The sequence below is a fragment of the Pelodiscus sinensis genome, chromosome 2 (assembly GCF_049634645.1).
Source record: "Pelodiscus sinensis isolate JC-2024 chromosome 2, ASM4963464v1, whole genome shotgun sequence".
NCBI classification, from domain to species: domain Eukaryota; kingdom Metazoa; phylum Chordata; order Testudines; family Trionychidae; genus Pelodiscus; species Pelodiscus sinensis.
The window spans coordinates 117255651-117269231 of record NC_134712.1 but is presented as its reverse complement, the minus strand read 5'-3'; the positions used below and the strand labels follow the sequence as shown (position 1 = coordinate 117269231).

At 40.3% G+C, this 13581-nt stretch overlaps 1 protein-coding gene across 3 annotated transcripts in view; it reads left to right on the top strand.

Moving 5' to 3' along the window:
* MYLK4 (myosin light chain kinase family member 4) overlaps positions 1-13581 on the top strand; it is a 134343-nt gene that overhangs the window by 77818 nt on the left and 42944 nt on the right. The window contains exon 1 of one of the 3 annotated variants that reach the window (XM_025180953.2): positions 12209-13426. The exons of the other annotated variants lie outside the window; for them this stretch is intronic. Within the exon in view, the coding sequence (XP_025036738.2) occupies positions 12767-13426 (660 nt within the window). The 5' untranslated portion in view covers positions 12209-12766. Of the gene's footprint in view, positions 1-12208; positions 13427-13581 lie in introns of those variants that run through there. 3 annotated transcript variants of the gene reach the window in all.

Below are 13581 nucleotides of genomic sequence, written 5' to 3'. Positions count from 1 at the left end.
GCTGCTCTCTGGCTGTCCAGCTCTAAAGGCAATGTAGAACTAAGGGTGGCAATACTGCAGCCCTCCCTCCTAAAATAACCTTGTGATACCCTGCAGCTCCCTTTTGGGTGATGACACCCAATTTGAGAAATGTAGGTCTCCCCTATGAAATCAGTATAATATAGGCAAAAGCAAGCAAACAACCAGATTTCATGGTCCGTGATGTGTTTTTTATGGACATGAATTTGGTAGAGCCATCTCTATGTTACATGCAAATGTGCTATGTCTTGCAGTTCCTTGGCACTAGATTTCTACATAAAGAAGTGGTGAGATATGGTAATTAGGCAGCACACACTGTTTTGCATTGATTTAATCAAGTTGTTAGAAAAAATTATTTGGTTAAGTTGGTGCAACCCTCTTCTGTGGTTGCAGAAATATGGATATAAAGGTATTTGTATCACTATTGCTCCTTTCTGTAACTTAACAAGCCACTTGTATACAAACAGGATTAATGCATCCCCATTTGTGGTCCCACACACAAAAATTGAAATGTGGGTGAATCACCACAGTGCCTTAATATGATATGACTACATAGGCAAACACATTCAGGGAGCATCAACACAGCAGGGCTTAACTCAAAATAAGCTACACAAATTGTCAATTGCGTAGCTTATTTCGAAATTGAGAATGTCTACACAGCATTTATTTCAAAATAGAGCACTCTTCCTCCAAATTCCCTTATTCCTCATACAATGAGGGCTACAGGAGTCAGAATAAGAAGTCCTCCAGCTTGACAATATTTTGACATTATTTTGAAATAACTGCCTGCTGTGTAGATGCGGACTAAGTTATTTTGAAATAACATTAGTTATTTCAATTTAATGTTGCTGAGTAGACATATCCTCATGGTAAAGAACTATTTTAATTAACACCAGATAATTGCTTTTTTATTAGCTTCACCCTGCGTCCTCATCCCTATAGCCATGAATTCTGCAACAAGCAGAGAAGGTTCTATTCCAAATGAAAAAAAAACTAATACAGAGTTTAGTAGAAGAGCACTAGTTTCCTCTAGTGGCATAGCATAGGTATTCTTTTTCTATAGTATTTTCACAGCTATAGAAGATACTGGAGGAGTTTCCAGTGTGTGCAAAATTAACTGTTTTATAAAGCCAGCTGGAGACAGATTGATAGCCTGAAATAGACTGAGGTTCTGCCTACCTCTGTCTCTCCCTCACATGTTTTGACTGCCTGTGGTATTAAAGGTCATCACACAATGTCCATAAAATCTGACCTTGGCTGCCCAGTTATGGACTGGAGAGTGGAGACATTTTGAAAATGAATGAAAAAACTCAATATTGATATTCATCAATATATTTCTTTTAGAAGAGTTGCTAGGTTCCTTTGTGAAAGTGGCAAAATCCCAAAAGGCTAAGTGGCAGTTTTGGAACTCTTCTCCACAGCTGTTTTAATGAAACTTTCATGTATGCAGTTTCCCATCTCACTGAAATCACATTCACTGTGTTTTTAGAGTGTTCTGAGGGAGTGAAAGGAGTTTCTTACATTCCATTTTCCATATAACCACTTCTGATGACAGTCCTTTTTAAGTCTCTACAGGCTATCCATCCTGCATTAACTTTTTTTTTTTGTAAGAAAAGGCCTTTTGTGGTTTATAAATTTTTCATACAGGATGCTAACTGCCAGAAAAGTTTTGGAAGGCAACCAAAGATTTTAACCAGTTTCCCTACCAGATGAAATGAGGTACAACACTAGTGCACCTGGAGACAGTGCTGCTTTCATTTCTTCACTTCAGAGCCATGGCACCTCTGGCTTTAGACCCAGAAAGTCAGGAATTTTCCTTTAAACTGGCTTCCTGGAAACAGAGTTCTGGGCTATTAGTGGGTAATTTATCACACTATATTCTCAGCATTGAGAAATTCTCTCTTTTTTTTTAATGGCTGAAAAAAAACCCAGGGGCTATTATCTTCAGATGAGGTCTGACATCTCGAGCGGCTGGGGACATCATTAATGGAAGCTAACTTGCAATAAAGAAGTCACTGACTTTGCCATTTATGGCTTAGTATCAGACCTTAGATTATTTCTGTGCATAAGACTGCTGATGTTACAATCCTTACTCAAACTTCGCAGCATTTCGTCTCACAAGAGTTCCATTTATTGCAGTAGGACGTGTAGTGTCAGTTAATTCTACTTGAATTGAATAAATACTATTCAGTATGGATGTGTCTACATTGGCAAAATCTTGCCGCCTGTCTACACTGGCCACGAGTATTTGCGCAAGAACACTGACGTTGTAAAGTACAAAATCAGTGCTTCTTGCGCAAATACTCTGATGCTCCCACTCAGGGATAAGCCCTCTTGTACAAGTATTCTTGCGCAAGAGTCCAGTGTAGAGCTAAAATGGCCATCGGAGATTTCTTGCACAAGAGAGCGTCTACACTGGCACGGATGCTTTTGCGCAAAAGCACATGCCAGTGTAGACACTCTCTTGTGCAAATACTTTTCCATATATGACTGCAGTGGAACTCACCTAAGTAAATGTTATTCCATATGAGTTATGTTTGTAGGATTAGGCCATACAAGATTATATTCTTAGAATATCTTTGTCAGCATCTTCCATTACAAGAGCCAAACATTTTCTCGAGACAGGTGCACATTATGGGAAGCCGCTTATTGTAAAATGTTATCTTCTAAAAGCTTTTGGAGGGATTCAGAAGCTGAATGTAAGTATCGCCTTTAAGGAAGGACCCCAATATGTCTTACTAGAAGATTTACCCGGTGTTGCTTGGGTCCTTAACTCAAGCTTTGTATCTCTTCATTTAAATCATTGCTCTGGGATGGGGATGGGAATGAGGGATTCAGTGTGCAGGCTACCCTGGGGAGAGAGGATAACCTTAGCCTTCTCACTGCAGCAGCTTGGGGCCAGGTGAGAAGTGTCTCTCTATGGCTGCTGCAGCTACAGCGGACACAGCTGGGAGAGGGGTGTATGTTCCCTGGCTGGGGGACAGACAGACACACAAACAAACTTTCTGAAATGTATAGCAGAAAGCTGTCCCATTCTCTGCCTCTGTCCCCTGCTGGCCCAATGAGGTTATAGCTGCCCTGGTCCCCATCTCTGGCCCCTTTCTGCTCCTGTGGTAATTTTATAGTATAACTGTCTCATCTACCAGAAACCTCCCTTTCCATTTTATGAGAATTCTAGGCACAACCCATTGTCCTGACACAACCAGACCTGTACCTTATTTTAAGCTATGATAAGAGGAAGCTTGCATACCAAATTTGGTGATCCTCGATCTTAGTGTTTAGGAGTTCACGAACAAACAGAATCAAAGACAGATGGACAGATGCACAAACTCTCTCAAATATATAGTAGATAGAGATGTATTTTTTTCCCTTTGAAAATGACGAGTTAATAAAAACTTAATGTTTTGGGGAAATCAAGTCAGTTTTGAAGACACTGTTTCTATGTACTGCGACTGTCTGACACGATTCATCCTCCAGTTATCAGGTGGTTTTTAAAAATTCATTAGAGCACTCCAATGATGCTCCCCTTTTAATTTGTTTCAGGCATAGGGGCTGTGTCTAGTCTGGCAAGTTTTTCCGCAAAAGCAAGTGAACACTGCTTCTTGCGGAAATACTATGCTGCTCCTGTTCGGGCAAAAGTTCTCTTGCGCAAAGCTTTTGCGCAAAAGGGCCAGTGTAGACACCTCAGATTTGTTTTGCGCAAAAAAGCCCTGATCGCGAAAATGGCGATCGGGGCTTTTTTGCGGAAAAGCGCATCTAGATAGGCACGGACACTTTTCCGCAAAAAGTGCTTTTGCGGAAAAGCGTCTGTGCCAATCTAGATGCTCTTTTCCGCAATGCTTTTAACGGAAAACTTTTCCGTTAAAAGCATTTGCAGAAAATCATGCCAATCTAGACGTAGCCTTACTTTTGTGATTTATCACTAGGGGCATCTGTAAGATAATTATGAAGAGAGAAAGGGAGGTCAAAATTCATAATTAACAGGTAATAAAAAAGTTGTATGCAGGTTGTTCTATGGGGCTGTAAATTCCCTAGTCATACCTCTGAAGGTCAGGGCCAAAATTTTCTAGCTATATGCTCCTAACTCGTGTGAGGCAGTTTCCTTTTCTGACCCTAAGTAGAGTTCCAGATGCGCTTTTAGGGTGGATCCCATGGGATCCATAAACATATATCACTTATGACTCAGCATGTCCCTAACTTTTAGTCATTTGATTATTTCAACTTCTTGCACTGAGATACTTCACATAATTGTTGATCTTTGAAATGAGTAGATGTGGATAAATAACTCTTTGATCTATGTTGATCAAGTTGCTATTTGATTGGGAGGGGGGGCGATGATATCTGTGAACAGACTATATCTGTGAACTTTCAGGAAACAGCATGATTTTCTGAATCTGCTTCATGGCTTTCATGCTTTCTTTCTAGTTTTTCAATTTCTGTAAGTTTATATTGTTCAGAGAGCCATTGCCATATATTAGAGCAAGAGCAGACATGTTTTAACCAAATCTATCTTTATGACACTATTGTATATATTTCCTGCTGCTGCTCCAGCATATACAAATCTATATTTTTGGATAGTGGATCTCTTGTGCCTAAAAGCTCAAATGTATTTCTCATTTGAGACCCTAGAGTTCTCTGTAACTAATTCAGTAAAGCATGAAGAGCTTTTTTCAGAAATGTCTTTCTTTTGCATAAGGGTAAAAGGAGACAGCTTTCTTTGTAAATTACTTACAAAATTTGTGACTGAGGAAAAATGCCAGAGACATAAATTAGGCAAGTAGCACATGGAGGGCTTCGAATGTTATAGATGTGAATATAATTTCTCTACTTAAAAAGCAACCCCCAAAACTCCACGATGTAGATTACTTTCTTTATTAGAAGATGTAAAGATAAAAACAAGACTACCTACTTCTGTAAGGCCTTTTAATTATAATATTTATTCTAATATTTTTGATTATTTATATAAGTTATTTATATAGCCTGGTGAATTTATACAGCACTTTACAAAGGTAGATTAAGGTACATTTGCTGTCCTTAGTAGTTTGTAACTGAGGCGTCACAAAATGAACAAAACACAAATGAAGATACAGGATAAGAGTTGGAAGGAAAGAGGTCATAGGGATTGCTGAAAGAATTGGATTTGAAATAGAGAAGAGGAATTCTCTTCCAGGAATATAGGGCAGCATGATAAAAGACACAGAACTGACGATAAAAGAGCAGTAAAATGGAAGGTTTGGAAATAGTATGGGGAAGTCAGCAAAAACTGAGCATAGAGTTGTACATGAGAGCAGGACTTTGAAGGGCTTAGTATAAATCCTTAAAATATAAATCAAATTTTCATTTTTTTCATTAAAAATGTCTATTTGGTAATTTTTTACCTACTCTAGCAAATAGTAATATACGTATGTGTATATGTACCTAAATGTATACTACAGGCAGTCCCCGGGTTACGTACAAGATAGGGACTGTAGGTTTGTTCTTAAGTTGAATCTGTATGTAAGTCGGAACTGGCGTCCAGATCAGTTTCAACAGCGGCTGAATCTGGACGCCAGTTCTGACTTACATACAGATTCAACTTGAGAACCCCAGGCATCCCCAAGTCAGCTGCTGCTGAAACTGATCAGCGGCTGATTCCAGGAAGCCCGGGGCAGGGGCTTCCTGTAGTCAGCCACTGGTCAGTTTCAGCAGCGGCTGACTTGGGGATGCCTGGGGCAGAGCAGCTGGGGTGCTGCTGGGTTGGTCCAGTAGCGCCGCCGCTCCTCGGCGCTACTGGACCAACCCAGCAGCACCCCAGCTGCTCTGCCCCAGGTGTCCTGATTCAGCCGCTGCTGAAACTGATCAGCAGCGGCTGAATCAGGACGCCTGGGGCAGAGCAGCTGGGGTGCTGCCGGGTTGGTCCAGTAGCGCCAAGGAGCGGTGCTGCGGGACCAACCGGCAGCGCCCCACCTGCTCTACCACAGGCCCGGAGCTTTGCTCCACGTCTCCCTGGTCTGCTGTGGGGGGGGGGCCCACTAGCTGCGCCCCCCCTCCAGCAGACCAGGGACACGGGGAGCAAAGCCGCAGCGGTGGCGGGGTGCCGCGCCTCTGAGGCTTTGCTCTGGCAAAGCCTCAGAGGCGCGGGACCCCTCCGCCTCCCGGCTTTGCTCCAGGTGTCCCTGGTCTGCTGGAGACGGTCCCCAGCAGACCAGAGGCACCGGGAGCAAAGCAGCAGCGGCGGCGGAGTACCGCGCCTATGAGGCTTTGCTCTGGCAAAACAAAACAAAAAGCAAAAAACCAAAACCCCTGCACAACAGCTAAAATTTCTGAATTAATATAACACACATAATAGCTTTGGATTATAGTACTACCTATTCAGGCAGTCCCCGACTTACGTTGGATCCGCAGTTACGAACGGGGCCCGTCTCCCTGGTCTCCAGCAGACCAGGGAGAGGAAGCAAAGCGGCGGAGCACGCGGGCAGCGGACAGCCCAGACGCGTCTGGGCTGTCCGCTGCCCGCGTGTTCCGCCGCTTTGCTCCCCGTCCCCCTGGTTTGCAGACCAGGGAGACGGGGAGCAAAGCAGAGCAAAGCGGCGGAGCACGCAGGCAGCGGACAGCCCAGACGCGTCTGGGCTGTCCGCTGCCCGCGTGCTCCGCCGCTTTGCTTCCTCTCCCTGGTCTGCTGGAGACCAGGGAGACGGGCCCCGTTCGTAACTGCGGATCTGACGTAAGTCGGATCCGCGTAACTCGGGGACTGCCTGAATAGGTAGTACTATAATCCAAAGCTATTATGTGTGTTATATTAATTCAGAAATTTTAGCTGTTGTGCAGGGGTTTTGGTTTTTTGCTTTTTGTTTTGTTTTGGTTCCTTAAAAGGTACATGTTTTCCACTGGGGTTCTGTCTAATAGTAACTGTGAACTAAAGCCTTGATCTCTTGATTTTGAAGTCAATGGGAGTAATATCAGGCACTTTCTTCCTACACTGTGAGTTTCACAAACTAACTGCTAATGCCTATCTATGCAAGTGAGGGATTTTTTTTCCTGCTCCTTCTTTTTGAGGTATGAAAGGCAGAAGTCACAGTGGCCTGTGGCTTGTAAACCAGAGCAACTTGCATTTGTGTTATTTTTCTTAATATACACCCTTCCAAAACTGATTTCTGTCAGAACGTAGGAACAGATGACTAAGCACATGCGTTCATCATAAACGTGCTGCAATCTCACGAGTGGCAGGTGCTGATGGGTTTTTTTGGAGAAGGGTGGGAAAAAATAAATCCTTAAAAAAAAAGAAAGAGACCAGTAAAATACTGAGCTGGATATGGAAACTTTGGAGACACACTGTGTAAAACAATTCTGTATTGATGACAAGGCATTTTGTTCTATTCATGATAAAATATAGAGACAGCAGTGTTTCATAAATTATAGCACAGTCCAGTTCTTGGCTTACGGCCAGAGAAAATTGGAATCAGACTCTACTACTCAAACATTTCCACTTGAGCTCTTGTTTATGATGTTTGGTGCCAGCAGCCATAAATTTATGAGGTGCTCTGTCTAGGCCTGTAATGAATAGGAAATATGAAATAGCTAAACTGAAAGGACATGGGTAGTGGGGAAAGAAGGGAGGGAACCTACTGTGGAATAGTTCTTCAGAAGGAAACAAGATAATGCCAGGAAATTGGAATCTCAATAATGCTACCAAGAATCTGGGCAATCACTGAAGATGAAGTGAATGGCTTGTTAAGAAAAAACTGTTCCCTAACTCGCTGAGAGATCTTCACACTACCAATACAAAAGGCAGATATTTTCCCATTTTCCGGACTGGTACTCTTGTTGATTCTCAGGATTTACTGGGATATCAGTATTTTTCTAATCATTTTGAGCCTGATCAGAATCTCATTGAATTCAACAAAAAGACTCCCATTGTCTTAAATGAGCTTTGGATCAGACCTCAACAGAGTTGGAATGGAGCATCTTTGAACGTGATGTTGAATGTTTAGAAGCAAATGGATACATCAGTCACCAGACAGGCTGTGGCAGACTGAATCATTTGGAGTAATTTCCCCAAAATAGCAGCTACAAAATGTTCATTGAAATTAACTGAGTACCTAACTTTGAGAGGAGTGTGAGTTCAAAGACACGAATAAAATCTTAACTCTAGTGTTACAACCAGACCCTTCATACATCTTTTGTTATGCTCAGCTCCTTTTGCCATTTCATGCAGAAATGGTCCCTAACTGTATATCCATTTCACAGTTACACTTGGTAATGAACTTATTCTAAATATAGATTCACCACTTCCTTTATATCACTGTTTTGTCCTGTTCACACCATCTGCTTGTTGGCACCTGCTGAAAGGACAATAAAATATAGAAAATTACAGAGATTTTTATCCTGTTAAAAAAAAGAGGAAGAAGCTCCCCTCCCAACTCCATATGAGTTTTTTATATTTCTTCCAAAATCTGTAGGTGACTTGTCTACTCACCTGCAAAATTCTACAATATATGGAAATTTAAAGGCAGCTGTGACTTCTTTATAAAAGGTCTTTTGTGTAAGTGCAGAAATAAAGATGTGAGGAAAAGCAGGGTATCTTGGAAGTAAACTTCTAATACAGAAAATTCCTTTGAAAGAACGCAGCAGCAATAGACCACCAAATACAGAGAAGAAATAAAAATCTTTTTGAAGACTATTAAATACTGTGAATTTTTACAGTTAATTAACACTATGTTATTTAGCATAGGTGTTTCTGTTAGTATGTGGAAAATCTCCCAATGTTCAGGCCAATACTGTCACCTATATGGTGTGGTGGCTGAGTGTTAATATTCTGAGCTATAATATAAAACACATGGGAAATGGCGGATTGTCCAAAACCTGCAAAAGGGTTTCTTTTTACATGATGTTCATGTGGGTGAGTTCCTTTGTTTCAACATCCATAAAACATAACCACTGCCAAAGCTGAAACAGTTGCTTTCTTATGGGCAGGTTTCTAGTGCGACCCAGGTATGCTTTTATCATTTATTTATCAAAGTGCAACATTTTATGAACAAAAAATGTTCACTGAAATTTCACAATGCAGAACATTTAAAGATGTTATACTATTAAATCTAAGTTTAGGAAATCGAAGAAAAAAAAGATGATCATGAGTCACATTCTGCTCTTTGCTTGCAGCATAGAACACAACAGTCATTAGGGTTACTTTGGATGAAAATAGGTGCAAATAAGAGTAACATTTTTGTCTCTTTTTAAAGCTCTTTTTTTTACCAGTTTTTAATGGGAAGGAGAAATCCAAAAAGCAACAATGGTGAAAGAAACTTAGAGCTGATAGCGCAATGTCTTAGGGTAGCAACAAAGGTCACTGCAATTTTGGGATGCATCTGTGGAGCAAGGAGGCATCCATCAGCACAGAGAGACTCTTTTCTATATGGGTATGCCTGTATTTGTGTCCTCTTTCAAGAGAGGGATACAAACGAAGGCATTCGAAATTGCAAATGAAGCTGGGATTTAAATATCCCATGCTTCATTTGCATGTTCGCGTTATCGTGCTATTTTGAAATAATGCTATTTTGAAATAACAGACGCATCTCTCAAAATAACCGGTAAACCTCATTCTATGAGGAATAAGGGTTATTTCGAGAGACGGGTTTTCTCTTGAAATAACCACGTCTTAACAGCGTCTGTTATTTCGACATAGTGCTATTTTGAAATAGCGCCATAACGCAAATATGCAAATGAAGTTCAGGATATTTAAATCCCGGCTTCTTTTGCAATTTTGAATGTCTTCATTTGCATCCCTCTCTCAAAAGAGGGTGCAAGTGTAGACATCCCTATGGCTCTGGTGCAGTCCGAAGCATTGCATTTTAGTCCCGGGCATCTCATTATCAGAAGGATATTAACAAATGGTTGCAGTTTAGATACGAGTCACAAAAATACTAAAGACTAGCAACATGTTGATTAATTTATGAGCACAAAATGAAAGAGTTATATGTTCATTGAATAGCTAAGCAAAGATTCAGGGTTCAAGGAGAACAGCCTACAGATACCAAAGGATGTAAACGCCCAGGAAGGGAATTTATTTTGTGCCATAATAAAATCTGGCATTGCTAGGAGTAATAGGACTAAATTAAGAAAGAGCTTGTAAAGCACTTTGAGAGCTGCTGATGAAAAGTGCTATATCAGAGCAAGGTACTATTATTTTATTAACAGGGTACACAGGTGTAAGTGCTTGTGAAAAAACTATTTTTTGGTAATAGAATTACAAATAATAATCCACGTAATAGTGCTGTACATGAAAATAGTGTCCCCCCTACCCCCCACCCTCAGGAGCTTAACATTTATTCAAGTTCAACATGTTGGTTTATTAGTGTGTTTGTGCTAAGTTTTTAAACATACATACTAAGTTGATTTTATTAAAGTACTCAGTAAAGGATCATTTTGATGTATTTCTCATGAAATTTCCCTGGGCAAGTTTTATGAGAGATTTAAATGTTTAATGCATGTGGCTTAGTGTATAGGTTAGACTTTAGACTTACTATCCATATAGCTGACCCCTCTTTTAATCATTCCTCTGCTCCTGCCAAAGAACATCCATTTTAAAGAAAAACCTCATGACTGATATACTTTGACTGAGACGTTCACCACAGACATCCTGACTGGATAGGTGATGACATATAATGAACCATTGGTCTTTTTGTGCAGAAGGAAAAAGCTCCAAGGTTACAACAGTGAATCTCTGCACAGACATTTCAGCTGAGATGAATGGCTCTGCAAATCTGGTCATTTTGCAGATGGTGCGAACACCTCTGCTGGATTTTGTAACTAACAGGGGCTTCTGCAGATGTGTAACTGTCAAGAGAGTTAAGTTTATGTTCTAGTAGAGATGAATGGAAGAACAGTTGGGGTCTTAAAACATAGCTGGTCTTTGCTGGAATCTCCATGATGCTCTTTGCGTCAGCATTCTTTTTAGCGAGGTCTGGTGTATTATTCTTTCCATGAAATAGGGATCCCCAAGCTCTCTTTTCCATTCACTTGCCTGCTTTTAAATCATTGCATCCCTTAAATCAATGCTGAGGCGGTACTGTTAACTGCACCCTATGATTGCTATCTCTCAATAATATCTGCTGTGTAAAGAGAAGATTTTGTGCCAAGTTTCAGGGTCATGCCTGGGCTCAGTTCACATTTCAGGCAAGGTGACAAGCTGCTGTCACAAGAGGGCTGATGTATGTTGGAACCTTTTTTTAAAACCTATGATAACCTGAAAGCAAGTAAAAGGTTCTGAATCAATTTTCATTGTATTATTTTCATTGCATAGCTGTTAATTCTAAAACAATTAAAATAGGTTTCAGTGGAAAAGCTTTCAAAATGTTATTTGTGAGTGTCTATCAGAGAGCACTCAGGCAATTAAACATAGAGAGCATTTTAAATACTACAGGCAGAAAACAAGGTAAGTTTAAAATCCTTAGCACGTTATATGTACAAAGCTTTCTTAAGTGATCATTCTTCCCCACCCTCATTTAACATATGTGGCACCCATGAGAAATGAGTTACCCATATCACAGAATAAGGCCTGGATCCTGGAAGTTGATTGATGTGGACAGAACCCTGTCCTGCCCTCCAAACCTCTCTGACTTCACCTTAGTAGTGTAGCTAAACTGGGATTAGAACCCTAGCCCTGTGTTAATTCTTCTAGCTAGTATGTATACTTGGACTGGGATTAGAACCTAGGGATTCCAGACTCCCAATCATATTTTTCTTCTTCTAGACCTCACACTGACTTTATGAAAAATGAAAGTCCTTCAGGAAAGCATTTGTGTGTGTAAAATAATGACTGGTGTTAAGGGAGCAATTTACAGATAGGCAATAAAAAGAATAGAACTAGTGAACTTCATTTTTTGAATGTTTCAGTAAGATCATTGTAAATGGGAAGAGACTTCATTCGGTTAAATTTAACTACATTAGAGAAAACACAGGATTAAACTAAAACTCAGATTGTGGGGGGAAAGACTGTTAAGACTATGGATTGCCTTTGTACAGCAAGTCTAACTGGATGTGGTGATTGCCCAAAGAAAAAGGCTGTGGCTTTCCATAGTGTTGGTGTACAAGAAGTACTATATATAAATAATACAAAAGAGAAAGTGGGAAAGACAGTCTTTCCCACTTTCTCTTTTGTATTATTTATATATAGTATTTTTCTCTCTCTCTTGCTCTTTAATGCCGCCTTTGATAAGAGATTTCTCAAACAACTTCAGGTTTGAATCTGAACAATTTATATTAAGCTGTAAAAATTTCAAGAGCCCAAATTTAGCTTCCCCTTAAGGGCCCCGTATTCTCTTCAGAACAGAGATCACATTGCATAGTAGATGCATGTTTCTGACAAGCTGTAACACTACTGCCAAAGTGTCTACCCATAGTGGCTTCTCAGATATCTTGTAGCCTTTACAACTGTCAGATTCCATTTAAGTGCAGATAGTTCTGTCCTTCCCTCCCCTCTTCCCCCGGCTTACGTCATTGAGCAGAGCGCATTTAGGTTGTTCAGCAAATGTCTGTCTCTATATCAATTTCACTTTAAAACAAGTAAAAAAAAATGAACAGGAGCATTCTCCTTTCTAAGTAATTCAGCTGTCTGATTACTTTGTCGTAGTCAAATGTATTTGGATGTTTTTCAAATAGCTTCAGTCTGATTTGCCAAACCCGTGTTTTGTGTCTGCGAAGACTGGATGTGGAGCTTTCTGAGCAGATATTGGCCATCAGAGTATTTTGTTCCCCTAACTAAACCAGCATAATGACCACCTCCACTATGACGAATTCTACTACATCCAGAGTAAACTCCTTGGTCAAAATATTTGATCCGTGTGCTTTACAAAACCAAGGGCCTGCTAATGAAGTGGAAACCACCCAAATTCCTCTTGCTGCAAGCAAACCTCTCAGCTCCTCTGAAAGTTTTAATACCTTGGATGTGAAGTTTGCCTCCCTTGGTCAGAAAATAGATAAGTTGTTGATTGTGCAGGACAATGTCCTTCAGACGCTAAACAGTGTTTCCCAGGAAATGTGTTGCATTGAAAAAGACATTCAGATGTTAAAGGCAAAAGCAACTGAGCCTGGACCCACAGGAACAAATGAAAAGCTAAATAATTCTGAAATGAAGGGGCTGTGCATAGAAATGACTAATACCCTTTCTGATATGAACAAGAGTGCAGAGCAGCAAACTAAAAGATTAGATGGAATGGAACAAATAGTGCTGGGTTTGCAGGAGCTTATAGGGTTTTTGGCTGAGAAGTTTAAAACTTGTAAAATTGCTGATTTAATTCTCAAAAACAAAGCTTCGCCTAAGCTTATCAAGGTTGGTGGTTACTTAAAGAAATATAAAGTTGGAAACAATTTCAGGATGCAGACTTTCTCAGAGAAAAGGGATACGGGACTGACCAGCAATGGAAACAAACAGGTGAGCCCAGATTTGCTTTTAATTTTGCTGAGAACCATTAATCATATGGTTGTATTTTGTTTTATGGTCTGTATTTTAATTCATTTAATCTTAACACAACCAAATCTGTATTCTTCAAAACTAAACTGATTTAGAACAAACTGAGCAACTTTTAA